This window comes from Rhinolophus hipposideros (genome assembly GCF_964194185.1).
Source record: "Rhinolophus hipposideros genome assembly, chromosome: 3".
Taxonomy (NCBI): domain Eukaryota; kingdom Metazoa; phylum Chordata; class Mammalia; order Chiroptera; family Rhinolophidae; genus Rhinolophus; species Rhinolophus hipposideros.
Window position 1 is genome coordinate 6552443 of NC_138049.1, and position 24592 is coordinate 6577034.

Below are 24592 nucleotides of genomic sequence, written 5' to 3' on the forward strand. Positions count from 1 at the left end.
CCTTCCTGCCTGGGCAGCACGTGCGCCCACCGCAGGCCTGGTCGAGGGGCTGTAGAAGGCACGGGCTGTCCACACAGAACTTGTCCAAACCGTATAGAAAGGCACGTTCTATCCAGAATCAGGCTCTCCTGTTTGAGCACTGAGTCCTGAGTGTTTACCGAGCACAACCCAACTAGCGACACCAAGGAGTGATGGAAGAACTCGAGAGGCTCTGCTTTGATACACGAGTCATGTGTCACTGATACAAGTCTGCAGAAGTGAAAGGGGAACAACCTCTGGCTCAGTGTGGGCACGGAGTACTGGTGGGGCCAGGGCCCGACGTGCCACTTGCTAGAGTTCCTGAGCGCAGGGTTGATGGCCATGCATTTGACACCCTGTGTAAAGCCATGTGCGGGTTTCAAAGGCAGAAACCTTCCCACAAGGCACACAAGACAGATTCGTGGACATAAGCCCGGGCACAATCACCTCAGGCACGAGAGTGGCTCCTGGAGCAGCACCAGTGTGCGTTCCTGTGTGTCAGCTGCACCTGGGTGTGGCCCCTGCGTGGCCGGGGGCCTGAGTGGAGCAGTCGGAAGTTTCGGGCATGTTCTGAACTGCACTTCACCCTCACGGAATTCTGCAGCTGATTCGCTGAAAGACCTTGGCCGAGCCATTTTACCTCTGGCGTCCCAGTGTCCCCATCTGTAACATGGGGATGAGAACACCTACATCAGGGGCTTCCCGGGTAAATGAGGCAGTACGTGTAAGCACACTATAGGAATCTCAAAGCACTAAACGAATAAGGAATGAACGGTTAAGAAGTTGCCTCCATGTTGCTACTTCCCAAAAATACTCAGAAATTACACTCAAGTGTCCAAAAACGTGTCCTTTTTCTGTCCTCCCATTCAACATGGTGGCGATCTCAGTTCTAATAACCCCCCACACACCTGCTCTCTGGAACGTAAAAGGGGTCCATAGACATTTAACAGTTTTGTTCGGCTCTGGACCCAACAGAAAACGTAACAAGGAAACACCCACAGGCCGCTCAGCTGTGCCTCAGGTCCAGGTTGGAGGAAGGCGGGCGAAACATTCTCTGGGAAAGAGCAAATCAGTGCCTTTTTACAAACTGCCTGAGAAAACGAGAGAACGTGGGGAGCTGGGGGGAACCTGACATCTGTATCAGCTGTTCGGCCCTTCCATGAAGTAACGTCTTGCTGGGCGTGTGTGGACCTGCTTTTCCTTCTGTTGCCGCAATGGCAGAGATGGCATGGTGCCCCGGAAAGACCCCTCGTTCCTCCCGCATCCCTGAACCTCAGAGGTTCCCTCAGTCCTAACATCGGGTCTCATAGCTCAGGGCAGCCCGGCTGACACCCACGGGGGCGGAGACAAGCACCAAGTTTCACTGTGATTGGACAGCAATGTCCTAGACGTCCCCGCAGCTTGGGGACAGGGAGTTTATATTTAATGTGCGTCCTCCAGGAAACCAAACCCACAAAGTGACTTCCTTCATTAAAAAGCACCAAGCAGCTGAGGCGCGGCCTGCAGCCTGGGCGTGTGGACTGATCCTGTGGCTGCCGCGTTGGCATTACCCTGGGGGAGCCAGTGCACTCAGTGACGTCACCTGTCACCGCGAGTACGTGGTAGGGAGAACACGGCCTTTTCATGGGCTCATGTCCTAGTACTGGAATCTCCCTCGACTGCTGTATTTGCCGAATGCATGCATGCCAAACCTTGTAAAAGCAGCTAAAGGTATTTAAAAATTAAAAACATAGTGTTTTTCTAATATGGTCATAAGTGGTAAAAGTCTATGATAATTAACTGTCCAGCCAAAATGTAGTAGTAGATAGATGGACAGAAAAAGGGGCCCCGGCCGCTTCTGCTTTCCCTCTCTCCTGGTGGCGTGGAACGGTGCTCTGGCTGGTCCCCAAGCAAAACAGACCAGCTTTGCAGAGGTGCTGGAACCAATCTGTAACTATGCACAACAGTGGGAAGAAAGGTATCAGGACATTCTCGACGGTCCCTGTTCCATGCTCAAGGAAGAGGCCTAATCCAGCTTTCTGTGATGCAGCAGTCGGACTTTTCCCACGTCTGCTAAATGGAGAACACACACTGGGGGCAGCGGTACCTGAGCCCGCAGAAGCGCCAGGGCCACGACTGCCTCATACTCCAAAGACCACAGAGGCAACATGGCCACAGCTGTGCCCGCCTGTCTGCAGAGGGCTGCACACCATCCCATCCTTCCCCAGAGCCGCTAGGAAGGGCACGCGCCAGTGTCTGTGCCAGGCTACCCAGCTAGGTATCAGCGTTTTCCCTCCTTCAGCAACTGCACCTTGCAACGCCTCGGTGGAAGCAGTTCTCACGTCCTGTTTACGGAACGAGTAGCGCTGAGAGCACATTCACAGACAACGTGTTGGCGACGTCATGTCCCCACAGCCATCGCAGTCCTGGCAGCGCAATGGGTACGACAGCTGCACGCCGGGACCACCGATGGGGCCCAGCCCGTTCATATCCCTGGCTCTTGTGCTGATACTCTTCCTGCACACGAAAGGGGTTCTGCTGCTGTGATGAGACCCGGACTGCGTCGGCTGAGAGACAGTTTGGGGGCATGAGCTGCTTTCCCACGTACTCTGCCAGCAAACACGTGTTCTCCCCCCCCAATCAGGGGGCCTTTGTGGAACGGGAAGGTGTGTCGGTGACTCTGCAGACAACGCCTTTGGTTGCACACACTGGACGCTGCAGCAGTCCCCTGCCCCGTGTGAAGACTCAGGACCACTCTGCCAAAGCATCTCATTTAGGGAGGGAGGGCCAACTGCTTAACTGCCCTCTTTTCTGAACTCTTCCCATCTATGTCAAAACACGGGGGCTGCCGGATGGATAGGAATTGGTGGCATCGTAGCACGGTGATTTCCTAAAACACCTTCAGAGATTTAACTGAAAAACGTTTTCAAAGATTTCTTTTGCCAGATGAGTGAGGCTCAGACCTCCTTCATGAACATGCTGGGCAAGAGTGTAAGGCGAGCCGTCTCCCCACGTCGTCCCTCCACCCTCCAAATGACCACACACAAGGCTGAGGGGCTGTCATCACCGAGTCCCCAGCCAGCACGGCACCGGGGCCACCAGCCGTGAATGAGGGGAGACCCGATCCCTCTAACACGCGTCCCAGCGTCACACACTCCCGCAGCCTTGGGTTTGAGTGCTTCCAGAGTTTTCCAACAAATGTAAATGAAAACCAAGCCCTTCAGATGTTTTGAGGCTTTCTGTCCTATTACAACAGTGTCACAAAGCACCAGATGTGCAGCTTGAGAGGAGGGCAGAGGGCAAGGCATATGTTCCTGCTTCTCTTGGCCGGTGACCCTTGCTACTAGTCACAGCGTTTGTCACCAACTGGCGTCTGTTTACGATATTCAACTATCTGAAACTACCTAGTCAGAAACAGCAGAATGTAGAAATTTCACCAGAACGGGGTCTTCTGTGTCCTTCTGAGGGTGTCACCTGTGTGGGGGCAGGGATGGATCCTGGGCCACCTCCAGCTGGACCTGTCACAGCGGACACTCAGTGAAGGCTGACTGAAGGGGACAGATTTAGAGGCTTTAATCACCAATTACCATTGTCTTCTTTTGGTTCCCTTTGCTAACGGAAAAGGAACCTTTCTTAAGCAGAATTAAGCCAAAATAAAAGCCAGCACTGTATGCACAGTGAACACTGCGAAGCTTGGGTTCCCAGCTCTTTGCAGGCACGGACAGGGCGTTCGTCCACCCGCAGCCTCGTCCTGGACCAACACAAGGTTGTGAATTCATGAAGAAGCATCTGGTAAGCACCTACTCAGATCGTTCCACATCGAGAAAGTATCTGCTAGGGCTGCGTTAAAAAAGCTTCCCACTGAGGAAGACGCATACAACTTTTGCCTTCGATCTATTTTTTCATACAAAGGCACAGTCTTGTTTCACATGCTGGAGTGACTAGGTATTTTTAATGTCTGGCACCTCTGTTCTGTTGAATTTTAATGAAGTGAGTAGTACAAATACAAAGCTAGGGCTACTGAATGATAATCCCTTTGGATTTTGGAAATGAATTAAATTACACAAAATGCACTTTCTTTTCTTACAGTCCATATGCTAGTTTTAGCCAGATCTGTGCCAAATATTCTAGGAAATTAAGAAAAGTCATCAGTGGGGTTTCAGAATCCGTGTGTTTGCAAATGAAGAAACGAGGGGGTGGAGAACACAGAGAGTTGAGGAAATAGTCAGGGCTGAGACTTAACGTGCACACGAGGTACACCCCAGATGTGTGGAGCCCGTGCCCTGCCAGACGGCGCAGCGCCCAGAATGAGCCGAGTGCACCCGAGGACAAAAGGAGGGTGCACAAGCCGCTGTGGGCCAGGCGGCAGGGTGGCCGGGATGCACGGGGCAGCTCCTCGTTCACTTCTTTGTTCTGTCCGCACTTGACGCTGGGGAATGAGTTGCTCCCGGCAAACAGTGAATCCTCGTCTGACATGATACACCCAGAAATTAACTAAAACCAGATGTTAGATCTACATGTAAGAGCTGAAACTATAAAACTCTTAAAAGAAAACACACATAAATCTTTACGACCAAGGGTCTGGCAATAATTTCTTAGATACAATACCAAGAACACGTATAATAAGAACAAGTTAATCAACCAGACTTCAAAATTTTAAATTTTTGGACTTCAAAAGACACCATTAAGAAAGTAAAGAGACAAGCAAGCCACAAACCGGGAGAAAAAAACATTTGCAAGTCATATGCCCAGTAAAGGACTTGCACCCAGAATATACAAAATCCTCCTATAATGCGATAGTCACACAAATAAGGCAACTAAAAAGTGGGCAAAAGATTCCAACGGACATCTCTCCGTAGAAGATAAACGAATGGCCCACAAGCACCAGAATGATACCTGCCGTCAGGGCAATCAATGCAGCTCGAAACCACATCACAGTACCAACTCCCAGGCACCAGAATAGCTCTCATCAAAGAGAAAGACAGTACAAGCACTGGCCAGGGCGTGAGAAGCCAGGGCGCTCGCGTGTCACTCGAGGCGATGTCAGGTGGGACAGCCACTTTGCAAACTGTTTGGCGGTTTCTCAAAATGTTGACCGTGGACCCAGCAGTTCCACTCCCAAGAGAAATGAAAACACACGTCCACGCAAAGACCTGTGTGTGAGTATTCACAGCATTTTTGTCATGCCCCAAAAGTCGAACTAGTAAATGAATAAATAAAACGCGGGCCACATCCATCCACTGGAAAAGTACTCAGCAATGAAAAGGAATGGAGTACTGATACTCGCTACAGCACGGAGCAGCCTCAGACATATGACACCAAGTGAAAGAAGCCAGACACAAAAGACCACATATTGTAAAATTCTATTGACATGAAATGTCCAGGACAGGTAGAACATGGAGACGACACGGCTTAGTGGCTGCCTAAGGCTGGGGTGGGGATGGGAAGTGACTGCAAATGCACGTGAGATTTTTTGGGGGGATAGAGGGTAATGGAAACATTCCAAGACAGACTGTGGAGATGGTTGTACAACTATGTAACTAGACTAAAAATCACTGAATGATACACTTCAAATATTACATAAATTATACCTCAAAAGCTATTTTTAAAAACTGAAATTAAAAAAATATGCTATGTGTTTGTAGAAATCCTTCTGTGATGCCACCCATCTCTGGACATGAATTTCTTGGCAAGAAGAAGGTGAATACAGAAACTACCTGCCCAGAGTCGGCTGCTATGTGTAGGGAGTGAGTCAACAATCTTCTAAAGAGATTTCAAGAAACTCTGAGATCAATCTTTAAAAAAATTTAATAGCAAAAAGAAATTAAAGACCACCACCAATGACATATAATTGGGGCTATTTTAGGAAACTAACTGCTGACATATTTACATTCTGAAAAGCTGCTTTCTTGTCAAGAGATTATTCAGCAGTATTTACACTGACCTAGCACTTACACATCTTGGTGTAAAAATAAACTGAGCCCCCAATGTGTGACAGCAAGGCTTAAACTGTTGCGTTATAAATGTACTGGTTAAGAAGCAATCACTTCGAAGCCCTCTTCATGCCCAGTGGTGTTTCATTTCTCTCTCCCTGTGGACAAAGAGCCCTGGACCCTGGAAGAAGCCCACACCCAGAGCCCGTCTTCACTCCCTGATGAAGCCCCTTCTGTGGAGGGACACAGCAGTGAAAATGACACGCCTCTGGATCAGATCATGTTGGCTCTGAAATTGATAGCCATTAAAAGACAATGTAACTGCACTTTCCTAAAATAAACCATTTATTGAAAAAAGAACCTTTTCTTAAATTTCATTAATCAGCCTTTTGCAAAACAAACCTGTGACTTGCCAACAAAAGGTAAGGTTTTTCACAGTCAGTGCGCTCGACAAACAGGAGATCACAAGGCCCAGGACGCCTGATAACACTACAACTGCTTTTGAATCAGTAAGGTCAAAAGTCCTACACTGACACCACGGTTCTCCGTCACGTGAGAAACGGATGACAGAGGCGATGGTCCGTGTACAGTAGTAATGGCACTTAACATGCAGCTTCTTTACCTCGTGGAGACTGTCGCTCAGAAGGGCCCCGTGCCAGGTCAAACCACCAGGAGCAGCAGGAGCAGTGACGCTGGTCACCTGTGCAGTCTTCAGTCTTAGAGGGTCAAAAAGGCTTATACTGCTTCTCAGCAGTCTTCATGTAAATATTACATACAGTAGTGATTGAGAGAACTTCTGAGTACACGACTACGAGGCACGGACCGCCTAGCTTCATTCTTCATCTGTGCAGACCTGCGGGAGGGAGGAGAGCGCTGAAGCCGGCTCACACATAGGACACAGGTGACCCACCACTGCCGCCTCTGGATGGCCCCAGCGCTGTCTGGCACAGCAGGAAGGCTTAGTCGGTGCGATGGGATGTCAGCGCTGACTTACTGCTCTGTGAACTGACTACTGAAAGCACTTTGAAGTCTGCATTTACACAATAGCAAGTCGATATAAATTGTTCACATGCTTTACAACGAAGAAACACATTTTTATTTAGCAGCAGATCCAGCTGCTGGGGCCTTAGGTTCAGTCCCCCAGGAGCAATGTCACTCCACTCTGCGGTGCCGCCCTGTCCTTATTCAGGAGCCGCTGCGGGGCCCTCCCCCCAGGTGTTCTGCAGGCTCCGCCCTCATCCCCGTTCTCGCCATATCCTCCTGGTAACATGTCTGTCTCCCAAATCTCCATCACCCCAATTCTCTCTCGAGTGTCAGCCCAAATATCCAAATGCCCATCTGACATCCCCAACCACGTATTCCAAATACACCTCAAGCTTAATCTCCCCAAGAGGTAACCACCATCTCCCTGACCCAACCCTCAGCCAGCTGCCTCTTCACCTGTCTCGCTGAATGAATTCCTGTAACTTGACGACCCAGACAGGACTCTGGGAGCCAAGCGAGACTTCTCTCCTTCACTCACCTTTCATGTCCAATCATTCCTCAGTCGTGGCCACTTCACGTCCTCAATGTCGCCGAGGAGTCACCCCTGACCTCCACCCCAACCCATTAGCTGTCTCAGCAGCTTCCTGACTAGCTCCTGCCTCCAGAGTGAGCAACCTAAAACGCGACTTCCCCTGTGATGCTCACAACATGACTGAAGTTCCTCCGTGTGCTTCCTGCCTGCTGCCACCTGCGCCTTCAGATCCTGTGCTCCATCATGTCTGCCTACACACACTGCCCTGACTGTTTTACACTCGGAGTCATGAGCCTTTCCACGCCCTTCGCTTCTGTCTGCCCTGCCCCCACCGCCTTCCTGACCGGGCCGACCCCTCCCACACGGTGCGTCTACAACACGGCCTCCACCCCTCACCGCAGCTTCAACACGAGGCTCGCTCACTGCGGACCCTGTACCCAAAGGAAAAGCTACGGCTTTCATCCAGTCCCATTTAAAATTCCATGTAACAGCCCCAAGGGCACCTCAAACATACCACCAAAAGGGATCAAGCGAGACAACCTCCAAGAAGTTTCCGGAAAAAAATCAGATACTAAACTGGCAGGCCTAACCCATTTCGTCCTTTACATTTCAGCTATGCTACAGATATTTTCTATTTAAGTTCCTGAATGTCTGGAGAGCCAGATGCCAAGAGATCCCACACGTGGAAAAGACCACCCGCAGTCGGCAAACCTTGACGAAGGAATGGTCGAGGAGCTGGCTGGCAGACCACCTCATCCTGGGCTCACTCTCCAGGCAGTGCGACAGGAAGTCCTTTCCTTCCGGGCTCAGCCTTTCAGGGATGGGGGGTTTATGCCCCATTCCCACTTTATACATAATCTGAAAGTTGTGTTCATATTCATGCCAAGGCCTCTGAAAAGGGAAAAAAGCAGGTTTTAATCCTACATGGTCATAAAAAACATGCAACTTCCCAATCTGTTTTTAGGTATTTCAATATCCATACATAACAGGCTAACTTTTACCTAAAGGGTCAAACAGTACATACTTTAGGCTTGTGGGCCATATAGTCTCTGTCACAACTATTCCATTCTCCCATTAGAATGTGAAAGCAGCCTAGATAATATGTAAATGAATGGGTGTGACCAACAGGGAATAAAACTTTATTTACATGGCCAGGTGGTGGCTGGCATATCTGCCTACCCCATGTGGAAGTTCTGTTAGTCCCCATTATCCAAACACTACATGCAAATTAAAAATGCAATATACAAAATGATATTACAGTGTCAATAAAACAAAATTCAACAGTCATAAGGATGTTTAATATGATACCTTATTGAATAACCAGCATCAAATTTTACTACTACAAAACTTAGATTATTTTATTCTCACAGGGAAAATGAGATTCACGGGAGAAAGAATTAAGTTTGCATGGCATTCTAATTTGTGTACCATTGCTTAGTTATTACAGTAGGTTTTCTTCAGCATGAGAACTTGTTCTTTCTCTGATGCATGGCTTGACTGAAATAACAGATATCATGGCCATCTTTCTACGTTACTGCTAATAGAAGTAATAGTAGCTAATATTTTTTGAGCCCCTATGTGTGTGTGGTCTTTTTCACAGCTGCAAGGAATAGCTGTATATTAATTTCCTACTAATAACAACTTAAGAGGTTTCGAACTTTTTTGCTTTATAGACGATGCTATACACACACACACATTTGCGTAACTGTTAATTAGTTGTACCTTCTAATCTTAATTAGAAGATGAATTTGGGGGGTTTTCAGATACACTATCATACAGCCCAGTTTCACTCCCCTAAAACCCTGGTGCTCTGCCTATCTGTCCTTCCCTTCCTCTCCTACAGCCCCTGGCAATTCACTGCCTTGAAAGTTTTATCTCCTCCGGAATGTCATGTAATTAAAATCAAGCAGCATGTGGCCTTTTCAGGTTGGCTTCTTTCACTCAGCAGGATGCTTTGAGGATTCCTCTACATCCGTCCATGGCTCGAGAGCGCATTTCTTCTTATTGCTGCACAATGTTCCTCGGTTACTTCTAAGTTTGGGCAATTATGAATAAAGCTGATATAGGCATTCATGTGCCAGTTCTTGTGTGGACATAACTTTCAACTTCATCTTTCTTCTTGTAGCTGCTTGCTTCTCCATGTTTTAATTCAAGCTTTATGTCTTTATTCACTTATAAGAGTTGTCTTATAAATATTCGGTTCCTAGTTGTCACTTGTCTTAACCTTACTGTATCTTTGACAGGTCACATTTTTCATCTCTGGTCATATTCTCTATTTAGCAGAAAAAGTGCACAGTATTTACGATAATAAAGCCACAATTACTGCCCTGGTAACGGAAGACGCCCTCCTGAAATTCCTCCTCCAGGGGTGGCTCTGCTCACCTTGCCAGTCACCATCTCTATGACAACACAGCCCAGACTCCAGATGTCGGCCGCACGCCCGTGGCCTTCTCCTTTCGCACGAGTGATGACTTCCGGAGCCATGTATGCTTTAAAAGTCACAGATACGGAGACAGCGATGGGTTATCACACAGCACCGTATCACAGAGCCCAGCAATAATATAATATCCTACATAGAAGAAACAACTAGTACGTTGAGGGGAGAAAATGTCTCCGAATTATATACTAATTTCCCACAGTATAGGAAATACTGCAACTTGAAAATAGATATTTCAAATCAATTTCTTGAATGGACATTTTAGGGGCCGAATTATCTTCTGAAAGATAATTTTTGAATGTGCAAATCTTTAAACAAAGTGTATTCATAATGACAATAAAAAATTTAACCTGCAAAGGAGGATGACACTGAACAATCAAACAAGTAACTACTGCTTATGTTGTTTCGACTAGAATAATTTTAATACACCCAGTGTGAATACAAAGAGAGGTTTTCTGGGAAGAAAAACGAAAGGCCTTTCCTCCCTCCCGTAACTTGAAGGGAAATTTCATCTCTCAGCCTGACGAGCGCTTTCAGGCAGAAGCTGAGGGTTTGCGCACGTGGTCCTTTGGCGGCGAGCTGCCTACCTGCTCTCCAAGTCAAAGCTGACAGGAGAGCTGAGGGAAAGGGCAGTTACCACGTGCGCGGCGAGGAGTCAGGGCAAAGGCCAGTCACGCCAGTCCCTACCTGCTGTCCCCAGGGTGCTATTCACTTCCCCGGGCATGGTCTGTGCATTGTTTTTCAGCTTTACAGAGCATCCGAAATCTCCCAGTTTGATTAGGCCAGATGAGGTAAGGAAGATATTGGCACCTGACAAGAAAGAAGCAGTCGTTAGTCTCTGAAACACAATGTGGGCACATTCACGTTTACACGGCAACCTAAACTACAAAGTAAATAATACAAAGGTTTATGAAACTTTATTAACAAAGTTATCATAGAAAGATTTTAAGCTTTATTCAAACGTAATATGAAGCAAGAAAAAATTTAACATCAGTGCAGACAGCTTTGACCAATCATTTCTGCACTGAAGTATGTGCATAAATTCTAACATTAAAACCCACGGAGATACTTAAAGAAATTCCTCTCAAAACAAATGCTGTGGTGGCAGTCCCTGAAAAAATCAGAGTTATAGACAATGACAGCTCTTACGACAGGCCGCGACACAACGCTTAGAACCGACACACACACAACTGTGCAGGGGATCTGAGGCCCCCAGTGCACCGATTTAGACTGTGACTGAAAAAAGGTTCTGTCACTGTCTCCCACGTGGAAAAGAACGTCCATGCCTGACCTGTACTCTGCGGGCACCTGGGCTGGCCGCTTACCTCTCAGGGCCGCTCTGCCTTTTGCCACCAGATGTCGGCACCCCAACCGGCCCCCACTCTGGCATCATGTGCCCCAGGGCACCTCCTTCGGAAAGGACTCCACTGAAGAGCCAATGGAGTTAAAGTGGCCCCGGGATGAGCTGACGTCTGAGGAGTCCTCCTGGCTTCCACGCCCCCAGTGTTGGAGGTCCCCTCTGAGGGCCACCCAGTGCTAACACCACCGTCTGGAGCTGGTCCTCATGTGCACACTCTCAGCCATGCTGAGAGACGAAGAACAGCACAAGGACACACGAGACGGACTTGATTCAAGGACTCTGTGGGAGTCTCTCTATGGCCACAGCCAACGACACGAAGGTACCATCTCAGGACAGCGGACAGACACTGAGTATGGCAATTGGACAGGGACAATACTGTGACCTGGCAAAGAGCCAGTTAAGCAAACGGCCAGACTGATCCCAGACACAGAGCAAGGTGGGGACGGGCAGGCAGCGGACACAGGGAGAGCCACCAAAAGAGCACGGACAGGCCTCACCCCCAAACCACCGCAGGCTGTGGTGCAACCCACCCCCCCACACACACACATACACACATACTGGGTCTAGTGCCTGGCTGGAAGTCAGGCCAATTCTGGAGCGAACGTGTTCAGGCTGGCCTAGACCATGTGACAGAACGGAATCCTTCAGTCCATTAGACAAGTAGAGACAAAAATCACTTGTTGGTTTAATTATCCCCACGACTCCCAACACAACGGTCAGGGCCACGACACGGTTAAGACAAATGCAAGAGGGGCAGCTCTGGGCAGAAGCACGGCTTCCTTTCACGCCAGAGGGAAACGCACTTGAAATCAATCGGCATGAACAAATCAATCTCACGCAGAGCCCTACGCTGGGAGAGTCGGTGCAAACAGGCCCTCCCGTCCCCCAGCAGCAGAGTGCGCCCGCTTTGCTGTCACGGCCACATTCACAAGTTCATGTATAAAAGCTCAACGCTGCTGATACGGAGAAAAGGAAGCACGCTCTGATCACGAATGCCCGATAAACACCCAAGGTCAGCCAAATCAGCCTTAAACAGCACATCGCATTTCTGGGAAACACACTTCACGATAAGCAGAAAGACAGGGCAGACGCATGTACGCAAGAGTGGAGATGTGTTCTACTTAGTTTCTCAGCACTGGCTTCTCTGTGGAAGGATATTTACCGCTGTTCTCCCCTAGAGGAATGGCGCGTGGGGGGGACGAGCGTCCTGGGAGCGCCGACTCCGTGCTGGGGCCCAGACGCCTGTGTGGCCCACAGCGGCTGGGGCAGTGGGTTACCTTTAATGTCCCGGTGGACTATGCCGTGCTCATGGAGGACATTGATAGCCACGGTGATCTGCTTAGAATACAGCCGAATGACGTGCTCCTGCAGCCCCAGCCGGGACACCTCTTCCAACGTGCCCTCGTCACAGTACTCCATAAAGATGTACATTTCTTCCTGCGGGAGGAACACAGGCAGCCGCGTGTTTACATGGACACCAGGCGAAGAATCTGGAAAACTCCCCAGGCCGTGCCCCAGAGGAACCTGCTTTCTAAGGGTATGCTACGCTTGTCATCCTGAGTACTGAACTTGGCTTAGAGCGGTCGCCTCGGGCTGCACTACAGCAGCGTCTGCCTGCCTCCGCTGTCTGGGACTGTACAGCCACTCGGGAGAAGGACATTGCCTCCAAATCACAGATGATCAATGTCTGTAATTGTCCAAAACAAGTCAGCTGTATAATCCCAGACAGGGCCAACAGGGCTGGCCGGCCCTGTGAATATATTATTAAGTACTGAAACACATCCTTTTCAAATGTGAATGTATGTGCAAAAACATTAAAAACCACCAATATCCAACTTTCCCTGGAAGCTCATACTCCACCAAGACGCTCCCAGTTAATCCTCTCCCTCAAAGTGTTTATTTCTAAACACCAGAGGAGGATGAATTGGAGGTTTTCATTTCCTCTCATTTCACAGTGGTTCCTTAAATACGTATCAAAGAAAAAGCAACGTCACTTAACAGTGTACTCCACAGTGGTTCAGTCAAAAATGAAAGGAAAAAAGGAACGTAAAGCTGTGTAAGGGGCGTTTCAGAAGAACCTTCTGCTTGGCAGGATGGGTTTCAGTGCTTTATAATGTCGGGTTAATGACTACAGTCTACAACTTACATTTCAGGAAGAACTCCTCTAGTTTCAGAGAGAAGGCAGAAATGGTGAAACTCATGGAGATTTCCTGATAATTAGGCAAAGTTACTGTGCTCTGAAATGAGAAGACCTGAGATGTAGAACAGGACCCCATCTGCCCTCACTGCTCCTCACACGACAGTGTGATCAAAGGTGGCTTACTCTGTGAAGCTCCACACCAAAATACCGAACCAGATTGGGGTGCTTGATGCCTTCAAAGATTTTCAGCTCGTCTGCAGTTTCCTTGATGGTTTTATGGTCGTTGGGTTGAAATCGAATCTGTAAAAGGCAAACTGCTGATTACCGTCGTACTGTCACAACCTGGAAACAGGGCCACCTCAGTGCGAGGGCCGTGAAACTGACGCGTGACATCTGCGCCATCCAGAACGAGGACGACTACCTATGCTCCGTGTGTCTGTGACTTTACTTCTACACTCTCTCCCCTTCCTTGTCCCAAGTGAATGAGTATGTGGTGAGCTCACAGCTAACGGGATCGTTTTCGTAACTTCAAACTGAATGAAGAAGAACATTCCACACTCAGTAAACAACCATAGGTGTTCAGGTTCTGGGCAAGATAAAAAGAGGAGCTAGGATTCTGCCCTTAGAGGTTACAACCCAGCTTGGACGAGGTGACAAAAGCTGTGGTAAGGGCCACGCAGGGAAGAAGAGAAATAAATGCACGGTGTACAGGAAAGGGGTGACCAGCAGGCTGGACGCCAAGGGCCCAGGGCACCCCAAGCCGCTGGGCTGCAGCAGCTCCCGCCCCTTCCTTCCTGCACGGCCCCCCTCCACTCCTAGTCACGAGGTCCCCCATCGCTGACAAGGGCCCTGCCTCAGATTCTCCGCTCTCCCCATTCCACCTCCAGCTGTGACAATGCTGCCTGTTTCTGAAGGTCATCACAAATGTTATCTTCTCCCCTGTAAGAGCCACTGTTAACGCCATCCTCCAAGCTTTCACCAAGGTGCTCCTCTGGGTGGCACTTACCATATACCTATGTGGTGCCGGAATTATCTGTGTTCCCAGTCTGACCCTCACCGAAATAGTAAAACTCCTTTATCTCATGTTACCTCAGTGTGTCTGCCTGGCGGATCCCAGCAGCATAAATGCTAAAAGGCAGCTTCTGGCTAGACTCACTCTGGAAAAGCCGCAGCCAGCTCTACGCACTAAGGTTCTGGCAAATACAAGTTTCTTTACCAAATCTCTATCCCACGGAAGCTTAACGATAAGGCCCGAGGGCCAGGCCACTCACCTCCTTCATAGCCATCAGTTCCCCGGTGTCCACACTGATACAGGTGTAGACCTTCCCATACTGCCCTTCTCCTGGGAACAGGAACAAACACATAGCTCTGTCACAAGCGAGGTAGTGCTCACTCCTTCTGGAGCTAGATTATAGGTGCAGAACTATGCTTACTGAAGCCTACTCTTGCAAGACCCCAAATATTTCTGAAGGGTCCTTAATAACTGAGTCTCAAGCAATCTGTCCGCTGTCTTATCTGTAAATAGAGCAGAACTGACTGGTAAATCCCAGAAGAGGCACGAGAGTGAGCACTCGGCACCCTGGTGCACACTTGAGCCCCTACGGCTCTGGACCAGGAGGGCAGCAGCTGGGGGTGGGCAGAGGGAGAGGCCACGCTGACGCGTGGCCATTGTCTGGCTGCCCCTCCCTGCTGCGGGTCCAGGAGTGCGTGGGAGTGAATATTCTAACATATCTTTACGAGTATTAAACTAAGGGGATATGGGGCTGAACATGACGGACAACAGCAATTACTACAATTAAAAAGTACTGGATTGTTTTCAGTGTTTTCTGCCCTCACGGAAAGTCCAGGTTTCCTGAGGCTCAGTGTCCTATATTACAACTGTGTTTGTCTCTTCAGACCTAAATGCTCAACAAATAAATGCATTTAAATGGGAGGAGGATCTGAAATGTAATCAGCTTCCTTGTTTCACCTGGAAAGTAGTTAATTAGGCAACCTTTTAGAAAAGATTGTCCTGTATTTATTTGTATCCAGTTTCTCTTCAATAATGTTTTCGTGGGAATAAGATAAAAAGAATACAGACTACAACAAATGGGTACAATTGTATTCTCCACTAGCAACTTCTGGAGTTATCAAGCAAAATTATTTAACTTAGTGAACCATTTACAAATCTCTTTCTAAAATCTTATTTGCTATTGCTCTTAGTATGTATTTTACAAGTGAAACAAATACAAACTCCTCCACAAAAGACACAATGTACATCTGCCGCATCTATAAGAGAAAAGGACCAACTATGTAAGTTTCCACCTAAAGAAGTAGAACTGTTGCTTTTTCTCCCAGAGACATCTCTGTCATGCTCCTTAACTTCCTCACCAATTTTGTTTCCTCTTTGCCACTTGAAGGTCACTTTCCTCAAGCCAACGTGCATAACATTATCGTAGGATTTAGGGGTGTCACAAACTTGACCGATGATATTCCTTCTCCTCATTTCCCGAGACCTCTTTTCTTCAAACAATCGGACTGACTTCTGGATAGCTTCTATGGGTCCTTGTTTAGAAGCGGTATCTGCAGGGAGAATTGCAAACTCAGTAGTCCCAATCACTATTATCAAGTCAATTTCCAGCAGATAATAAGAAAAACAGAGCGACATACACGTGCACTCCATCCAAGCAAAGCTTATGATCTAGCAGATACACAGCAGGTGAATTACACACAGTCCGTCACAATCTAACAGTTCCAAAGTATACCACCCACTACACATATACCAACACTCACAGAAAATATAAGCTAGTCAAACAAAATCCAGGATTTCCTCTCCCAAGACTGTTGGTAGACTACTGCAGTAACCACCCACCTGCCTCAGTTTCTGCTCTCTCCAATCCATTCTCATTGGCCAGAATTATCTTACTACAACATAAAATCTGATCATGTTACCTTCCTACATAAATCTATTTTATGGTTCATCACAACCTGTTTACCGAAAATGCAAAGCCCTTCATATGGGACTCAAGGTCCTGCATAGTTTGGACCCAGTTTATCTTTTCTAGTTCACTTTTTTAAAGCCATTCCCCTTTTCCTCTCCTGCCATCGGCTCTGGACCAGCCACACTAAAAAGATTCCTCTGGAACACACCAAACTGTGTCTCACTTCCATGCCTTCGTTCACACTTTTCTGCCTGCCTCAAATGTCACCTGCCCACCACCGTGCCTGTTGAGTAAGTCTTACTTATCACAGTTCAGCAGAAATACTACACCTCTTCTAGGAAACCCTCTCTGATGAGAAGGGTTACATTAACTTTTCCCTTCTTTGTGAAGAGTACAGAGTAAGGGCTCTGGAATCACAACGCCTCAAATCAAATCCTGGCCTCCCCAAGTTCTTATGTTTGACAACGGGCAAGTTAACTGACTTGTTTATATGTCAAATTCCTAATGTGTGAAATACCTAATTCACAGAGGTATTGTAACGATTTAATGAAACCATGCATATAAAGCATTTGATCCAGTACCCGGAATACAGGAATGCGCAATCAATTTTAGCTGTTATTATTATTCTTTATTTTCCCATCAGGCTCTATTATCTCTGTTTCTAACTTATTTTATCATGATTTACATAAAAAAATATCTATTACACACAGAGAATCTAGAACAAGATTCATGAAAATTATTCTTACTACATGTGATTCAAGCTGCATCCTGTTTTTGTTTTGTTTTAATGCTGATTTGACATCCCACTCGTGGGTCACAACCCATAACCTGAAAAGCACTACGTTCCCTACATCCATATTGCAGCACTTCTCACACTGCATCCTGATTAGCTATCTGGGCCTGAATTTTCTGGCAGACAGAGATCACCGAGGGCTGGGATGACTGTCAGGATAACCTGAGATGAGCAATTCCCAGTATTTATAATGCTCCAGTCACAGTTTCATACAATCATTTCTTTAAAACATGGGTCCTGTTTCCTTTACCTCAAAATGACACATCAACTGCATTCCGCATTGACCAAGATTTCACAACTGTGAGCCCAGCGACTCCACTGTCAAATATTTCTGGGAAAGGCTTATTTTTTTGGTCCAGCCAAAATTTCTCAAGATTTCTCAGTCTTGAGTATGTCAATGTGAACTGTAACTCTCCCAAGAGCTCCCAAGTTTACTTGACCACAAAGTATTTGTTTCAAAAAATCACTGCAAATACCTGGTATCCATGGGAACTACTGGTTATGAGACCCTCTGCCCTGTCACCCAGGCTCAAGCCCCCAAACCCTCCACATGCACCTCCCCTGCCCCAGGCCTGTGTAATGCTGTATCACAGTGGTTTCCTGCCTCCATTCCTTCTTTAAAATCCCAGCTTTGTCCAGTATCTATTTTACGCTGCATTACTGCAGTGCCATTCTCACCGATCTCCCTGCTTCCTCCCCAATTTGGGCTAGCGAGTAGATCTACCTCAGTGTCTTCCTTCCCCCACCTCCCACCCCCACAACACACCAGCTGCACAAGGCGTTGGGGGCTGGCCGCCGTCGCTGGGAAAGGTGTTCATCACTTAGCTCATTCATGATCGGATCTCCCCCTGCCCTTTCCATTGCATCGCCATTTACATCCACACTAGCTGGTCTATTCTTTAATCACTGGGCCTCCAGATGTGTTTCTCATTCTGGATTTTCCCTCTTGGCTTGATGCAGACCTATCATTCCTTCAAGGGCCAGCTCAAGCCTCCAGGAAATCCCTCTGGACTGCTCTGGCCATGGTAGCCAACTATGCTTCTGATCAGTCACACATATTCCAAACGGGAGCTGTGGTGGGAAGAGTGCTGGACTTGGAGACCAAAGTAGTGTGTTCCATTCCCAGCTCTGTCATTGTCCACCGTGGCCAAATTACTTCGCCTCTGAGAAATTGTTACCATTTGTGAAAAGAGGACACGATCTCTTCTGCCTACTGCTCAAGACAGTTGTGACAAAGAACATGAAAGCATGTTGTAGATCAAGTACTAGGCCAGTAATTTTCCTGCTATTGATTCTTTTGGTGAATACTGACTGATCACCTACTTTCTAAGAGAAATGCTTTCTCTCAACTTCTTAGCCTAAGAAACGAACACTTACTCATTTTACAAATATGTATTATATTCCTACCACGTACAAACACTTACGCTAAGGACTCACCAAGCTGATAGATAAAATTCACCAGCTCACTGCTTAAAGAATACAAAATGAATAAAACACATTCCAGGTCCAGAGGAGCTTGGAACTTATTACAAGAGATAGGAAACGTGCGCAGACACAGCACATATAGAAAGTGATGTCAGATGTATAAGAGATCACAAAATGAATGTAGAAGGTCTAATAATTCAGAAGCTAAAGCGTATTTTCTCTGAAACTGCTCACTTTATGCTTACACATTTAAGTCAACATTCTTTCTCTCACCCTTAGTCTGGCTAATGAGCGTCCGAAGCTCCCAGCTTCTCCGAGTTGAGCCACTGGAATCCCCTTTTGGATATGCTGGTTCTGCAGAAAATATTTTGTTATACAAATTAAGACTTATAAAACAAATGTGCTGATTTTACCGACAGCAGGACTGAAATGGTGAATGGCCAGGATGAATGACCATTAGCCTGTCCTTTCTGGGCACTAATTACAGTTTGAGCTGAGTGTGAGAAGCTGTCCCTACAATTAATTCTAGAAAATCACACCAAACTAAGAAGCTGTTACTGGGGTTATAGGACCTTAACTACTAAGCTTTCCACAAGCAACAGACAACACAACACTGAGCAGACACTGGGTTCTCTGGGGCCCACTCAAGACATCCCGCCCAAGAGACCAGCAGTGCTTCAGCCAAGCGGCCGCAGGGTTTCCAGGCCAAGCTCCTACGTCTGCATTATAATAAAGCATCACCATATTAGCAACAAACACAGTGTCACTTTTGTATTTTTAAAGTGAGTAAAAGTGGCTGGCAACTAAAATATCAGGAATAATGATGCTTTAAAAGCAACAAAAGGAGACCTAGAAAATGCAAATACAGCTAAAAAGGCACCTGCATTAAAGTCAATGTGTTCAGCATTACAACTTCCCATAAAGCTGTCACTTCTTACTCTTCCTTCCTTTTCAAAGGCATTAACAACAGACTAATCGTTATGGAGACAAAGCAGAAGACTGGCTGACAATACACACAGCCCACACCTTAGACACTTACCATCTCGCTCCTCGGTGGGGCTTGAGTGACGACTCAGGGACCTAAACTGCAACTCAGCTGCTATGGAAGCCAACCGATCATTTTCAGGGACACTGGAACCCCTGTTTTAGTATTTTTAAAAATTGAGCTATCAATTCCATGCAATTCAAAATGAAAGATCTGTGAGACTTTTCTAGAGCAGTGATTCTCAACTGGGCGATGTGGGTCCCTGGGAATAGCAGACCTCTAGTGGGTAGAGAACAAAGCAAGGGATAGCCTCAAGCAGAGAATTATTCACCCCAAATGAACAGTGTTGCTACTGGGAAATCCTCCTCTGGAGTTTAGAAGGACAGTTCTACTTTTATCCCTTCACAGGCAACACATGAAAACCTAACTGCATAATACACTATTTTATGTTAAAAATAACAAAAATAAAAACAAAACAGTACTTATTGAAATGTTATTGACGTGTGTGGAAAGCTCCATAACTGAAGTCCCAGACGAATAAAAAGTATTAGCCAAATCTGGTTAATATTTAAAATTACCATCAAATTATATTTATGTAGTTAAATCTATTTAAATTGCTAAAATCATATGAGTCAAAGACTTCAAATTTCTTAATAAGAAAACAGAAGGGAATAGCTAATGGTTTCTGGAGCAACAGCCAAGCCAAAGTGCAGAAGGGCAGGAAGCTTAACATATAAAGAACAGTCACACTTTTCCAGAATAAAGCTAAAAGTTCATTGTTCAGCAATCCAGAATGAATCCACAGAGTAAGAGCCAGAATTAAGTAAGGGAGGTGTTAAAATTATAATACAAATCATCCAAAATAAATAGGTATTAGTTTATTAACAAGTTTAGTGTGTAGTTTTTAAATAATATAATGAAGTATGGTAGCATTTATGCTCTTTTTTACTGTACACTGAACAGGTTTATGGTAACGTGGTCTAATGAACAGACATTCACAAACTATGAAGCGTGCAGTGTTTTTATTTCCCTAAACTCTCAAGTATAGTACTTGCTAAGTCTGAATGGGGAACATCCTCTGCTGCCATGGGGTTCACCAAAAAGTCTTGGCACCATTTCTTGGAAAAATCACTGATGCTGAAGGGAAGAAACACATTCCACTCCTAAGTCATGCCAAAGACTGGGGGACCTTGGAGAAGTCATTTAACACCTCTACTTTCTGGATTTCCCAGAGACAAAATTAGTCAATTCCACATCCTCAGAGATTTCTGCCAGGGTGAAAGGCAAGGAAATATACTTACATGAAGTGCTATGCTGCTGGTAAATATTCAACAACTAATTGCAGGGTCAGGGGGAGGGGTTGAAGAGTGTGACAATTTCCGTGGTGTAACAACCGGCTTGCAAAATTCCTGATAACTGCACCACCAGCTCTTGCAAACCATTAAGAGCCGCTGCAGCAGCAGAACAGTGCAAACGAGTTTTATAAAAATGCTAAGGTAACTGAAGCCCAGATTACTTCCTAAGTCAAACCAAATCAAATCGGAGTATTTGCTGGATGCTGTGGGGCAAAGTAAATTCCACTGTGGTCAATGCATCTCTAAGGCAGGCAATGGTTGCACCTGAGAGGCTGGGCATCCCTGCCAATGCGGGAAGCCACGGCATCCCTCTGCTTCCTCCCAGCACTCCCAAACCCAGGGCTGCACTGAGGCTCTGTCTTTTGGGCATGCACAGTCCTGCTAGGGTCCACTACACAGGTCCATGGGGAAGGGGCTCAGGCACAGGTTGAACAGCAAGTACAAGGCTCGAATGCAGGTGTGAGACACAACCATGGACTACGCACATGTCCATGAGGCTTTGCTGTTCTCTATCGACCATCACATCTACACTGCCAGGAAGGAGCAACTTCATTCCTTTGTTTAAAATGGCCTGCAAGACCTTGGCATACTATGATGGGAATAAAATTTCTATATATCAAGGATCCTTCAAAGTATATTCAAATTTACGATGAAAAATACTTGGGAAATGCTACTCATGAGATGCTGAAAAACTACTACACAAGGCCTCAGAATAAAGGCAGGATAAGGCCACTGTGAGTGTTCAACTTTCACACTAAAACACATTTAGTGTACCAACTTCATAAATTCCTTAAACCACAGTTCAGTTCACAAACATTTAAAAAAGCGGGATGTTACTCCCCATTTTGTGGTTCTGGAGAAATCTCGTGTGGACGTGGAAGCAGCCGGTGTGGGCGCCAGACACCACAGTTCTGGGTAAGTGACCTGCTCTGCTATGACTCCATTTTAGGACATCACCTCCCTTAGCTTTGTATATTTATAAACAGGATAGCTTCAGTGCCCCACAGGGTTGGGGACGCAAGTGTGGAAATATTGACCATGAAATGCTCGACATAAAAATAAAGAGGGGTAAATGGGAATTTGTTCAACGTTAACTGTTAAGTTTTTTAGTTGACTGCTTAAGCTTAAGCTGTAAGATACATTGACTTTTTTTAGGTTATAGATGTTTATCACTAAAAATTAGGAATATTAATTGTTTTAATGAATGAGAAGAATGGAAATGTTTGTAGAAGTTTTAGACTGTTACAAAGTAAGTCTAAAACCATTTTAGTCTACTGTAAATTCTAAAGCTCTATGTCATCTTTCTGCCAATATCACACCAACATCCTTTTTGATCAGATTACCCCAACCCAAATAGTTCTGTATGACTCTTATCACCATCCTTACTGGAAGATGAGAATGGTGCCAGTGTCCCTTCTACCCAACATAAAGGTAGAATTAAGAACAATCAGATGTCCTTTCTCCATTAAGTAGATCAGACCTCGATGAAATCTTGTCAAAAAATAAAAATAAAAACAGCTAGAACGGGAAAAACTGCAACTGCCCCCTACTTGCACAAAAGGCTTCACGTAAGAGACTGAAGTTTATCCGGAGCTTGCCAAATGTCTCTTGGCTCTCTGGTAATGACCTAGTCTCCACATGTGATACACACCCTCTGAACTCATTTTACATTTTTATAAACTACTCCCAATCAACAAATGTAGAATTTAGGAAATTTGGTTAGAAAAGTGCGCCTCCTAAAAAGCAGATCCACACCTAATGGTACTTTAACTGGAAGCCATCTTTGAAGAAGTCCCTCGGCAAGTACCTATTTACCCAAAGTCTCATGTCCCCTCCTGGTGGGGACCAGGGTCTTTCCTCTGATGCTCTCCCAGAGAGCGATTACCGGCAGAGACTCTGGCCAATTTGGTTAATGTCAGCTCCAAAGAAATGTTAAAATCAGGCAGCTTATCTACTTGTGCTGGCGGGTGCTGGAGCCTTGGGGCCGTGACAACCCACGGAAAGCCCCTGAGCATCACACACACCACAGGAAAGATACCCTGCCACATCCTGCACATATCCCAGAGCTGGGGTCACTGCGGATGTGCACATGGGGGGACAAGGAGGCATGGCACTGCGGAGCGAGACTACCTGGCGTCATGGGCACTGCTGATGGGTTTGGGCGAAGCAGAGTCGCTGCCCGACGGGCCGGGGCGACTGGCGGTGGCGGCGGCAGTGGCTGTAGCAGCAGGGCCACCGTGGCTCCGCGCGTCGGAAGGCATGCTCCGAGTGCTAAGGCGAGAAGAAAAGCTTCAGGAACGTGGACGACAAAAGGGGATGGCTTGCAGGTGGTTTTCGGTTAAAAATAAAAGAGGGTGAGAAGTGAAAAATATCTTAAAGTATATAATGTAAACTGGTCCTTAATTGAGATTACGGTCTAGGTGTGAAAAAGAGAAAAAAACTAATTTCAAACTAATTATTATAAAAATAGTTGTGGTCCTTTCCTAGCAAAAACTGTCAAATAAAATTACCTTTTAAAAAGTGATTACCCAGGGGAGAGAAGACGCTCCCTACAACAAGATGCAGAAATGCCACCACATTCAGGGTATTTTGAAGGCACTAGAGTTTCTGAACTCACTTTAGTGTATTAAAGTCACTTCGTAGTTATATACACACACATAATAAGAGTCAAGACTGGAAAGATCATTCCAGTGTTTTCTCCAGTTTTAAATTGGTATTTAGTATTGTGTTTCAAATGTTTATTATGCTATGCACACCCAAATTTGTTTCCCTCAGGTCATTTTTCAAAGACAGAAAAAGAAAGAATTATTCCAAGGCAGGAAAGCATTTAGTAGCTTGAGGTTATAAATAAGCTGAGAAACTAAGTTATCTTGAAAGGTTCAGACTTGCGCGTCTTTTTCTTTTGCAACTAAGGCACTGTGGTACGTCTTCAAGATAATGCCAGTAAGAGCTTTTAAAAATGTATGAACAAGAACACAGAAGAATATTTAGTTATCAGAGTAAGCATCAAGTAGCTTTCAGAATATTCGCATGCACACCAGAAAAGAATCCACGAAACAAATGACTAGATAAGCAAAGCACCAAATACCTGAATCCCTCTGGAGTCGGGATAATTAGATGGGGGTTAGGAGGGTCACTGTGGCATCTCGGGACCTTCACAGGACGAGGGCTGTTCCGATGAATAGCTGCCAGGGAAAATGGCAACAAATGCAACTTGTTAAAGGGCCCAGTAGAAAACTGCCAAGCCAGGCAAGTAAATGAAAGCAGGGTGTGACTTAATTTTGCTGGTGACCAAAATTAACCCGTAATACATATACAAATATTGTGGAAAATGTCGCTTTTTAGTATATTACATTCAGACTTTTCTCCATCAAAAAGATTTTTTAAATCTTGGGGTGAAATGTAAATAACATGGCCGAAAAAAACAATATAACCGTCTTAGAGACAGACGAAAAGGTGCCTTATGTGGCATCTCTAATAAAAAGGAGTCCTTTATGTTATCTATACTTTTAAAAAGATTCTGATCAGTGGTGACACTTCAACGGGTCCTGAGTTGGGGTGGGATCACTGTCATTTTCCTAAGTCTGTGGAGTTTCATTTCATTCCTTTAAACCAAACCAGCAGGATCAGGCACAATTTAAATTGGTTATTCTTTTTACAGAACATGTTTTCTTCTCCGCCTCTTCTTTTAAATATTCTGGTAGAAGGTAAATATAGATAAAATTTAAAA

At 46.0% G+C, this 24592-nt stretch overlaps 1 protein-coding gene across 8 annotated transcripts in view; it reads right to left on the reverse strand.

The window, feature by feature from the left end:
• Window positions 1–3928: 3928 nt before the first annotated feature.
• The window catches only part of MAP3K4 (mitogen-activated protein kinase kinase kinase 4), an 86041-nt gene continuing 65377 nt past the window's right edge, over window positions 3929–24592 (reverse strand). For 2 of the 8 annotated variants that reach the window (XR_013993118.1, XR_013993120.1), the window contains exons 16-28: window positions 23951–24047; window positions 22993–23133; window positions 19562–19662; window positions 18796–18876; window positions 15754–15945; window positions 14655–14725; window positions 13567–13683; window positions 13390–13480; window positions 12521–12680; window positions 10571–10693; window positions 9829–9935; window positions 8158–8337; window positions 5789–6783 (exon numbers count right to left, since the gene is read on the reverse strand). Coding sequence is in view for 4 of the 8 variants with exons in the window: in XM_081044902.1 (XP_080901028.1) it covers window positions 6763–6783; window positions 8158–8337; window positions 9829–9935; window positions 10571–10693; window positions 12521–12680; window positions 13567–13683; window positions 14655–14725; window positions 15754–15945; window positions 18796–18876; window positions 19562–19662; window positions 22993–23133; window positions 23951–24047 (1391 nt within the window). In the remaining 4 variants the exon portion in view is untranslated. Of the gene's footprint in view, window positions 6784–8157; window positions 8338–9828; window positions 9936–10570; window positions 10694–12520; window positions 12681–13389; window positions 13481–13566; window positions 13684–14654; window positions 14726–15753; window positions 15946–18795; window positions 18877–19561; window positions 19663–22992; window positions 23134–23950; window positions 24048–24592 lie in introns of all 8 variants that reach the window. The other 6 variants (XM_081044902.1, XM_081044901.1, XR_013993117.1 and 3 more) reach the window with 3 other exon arrangements.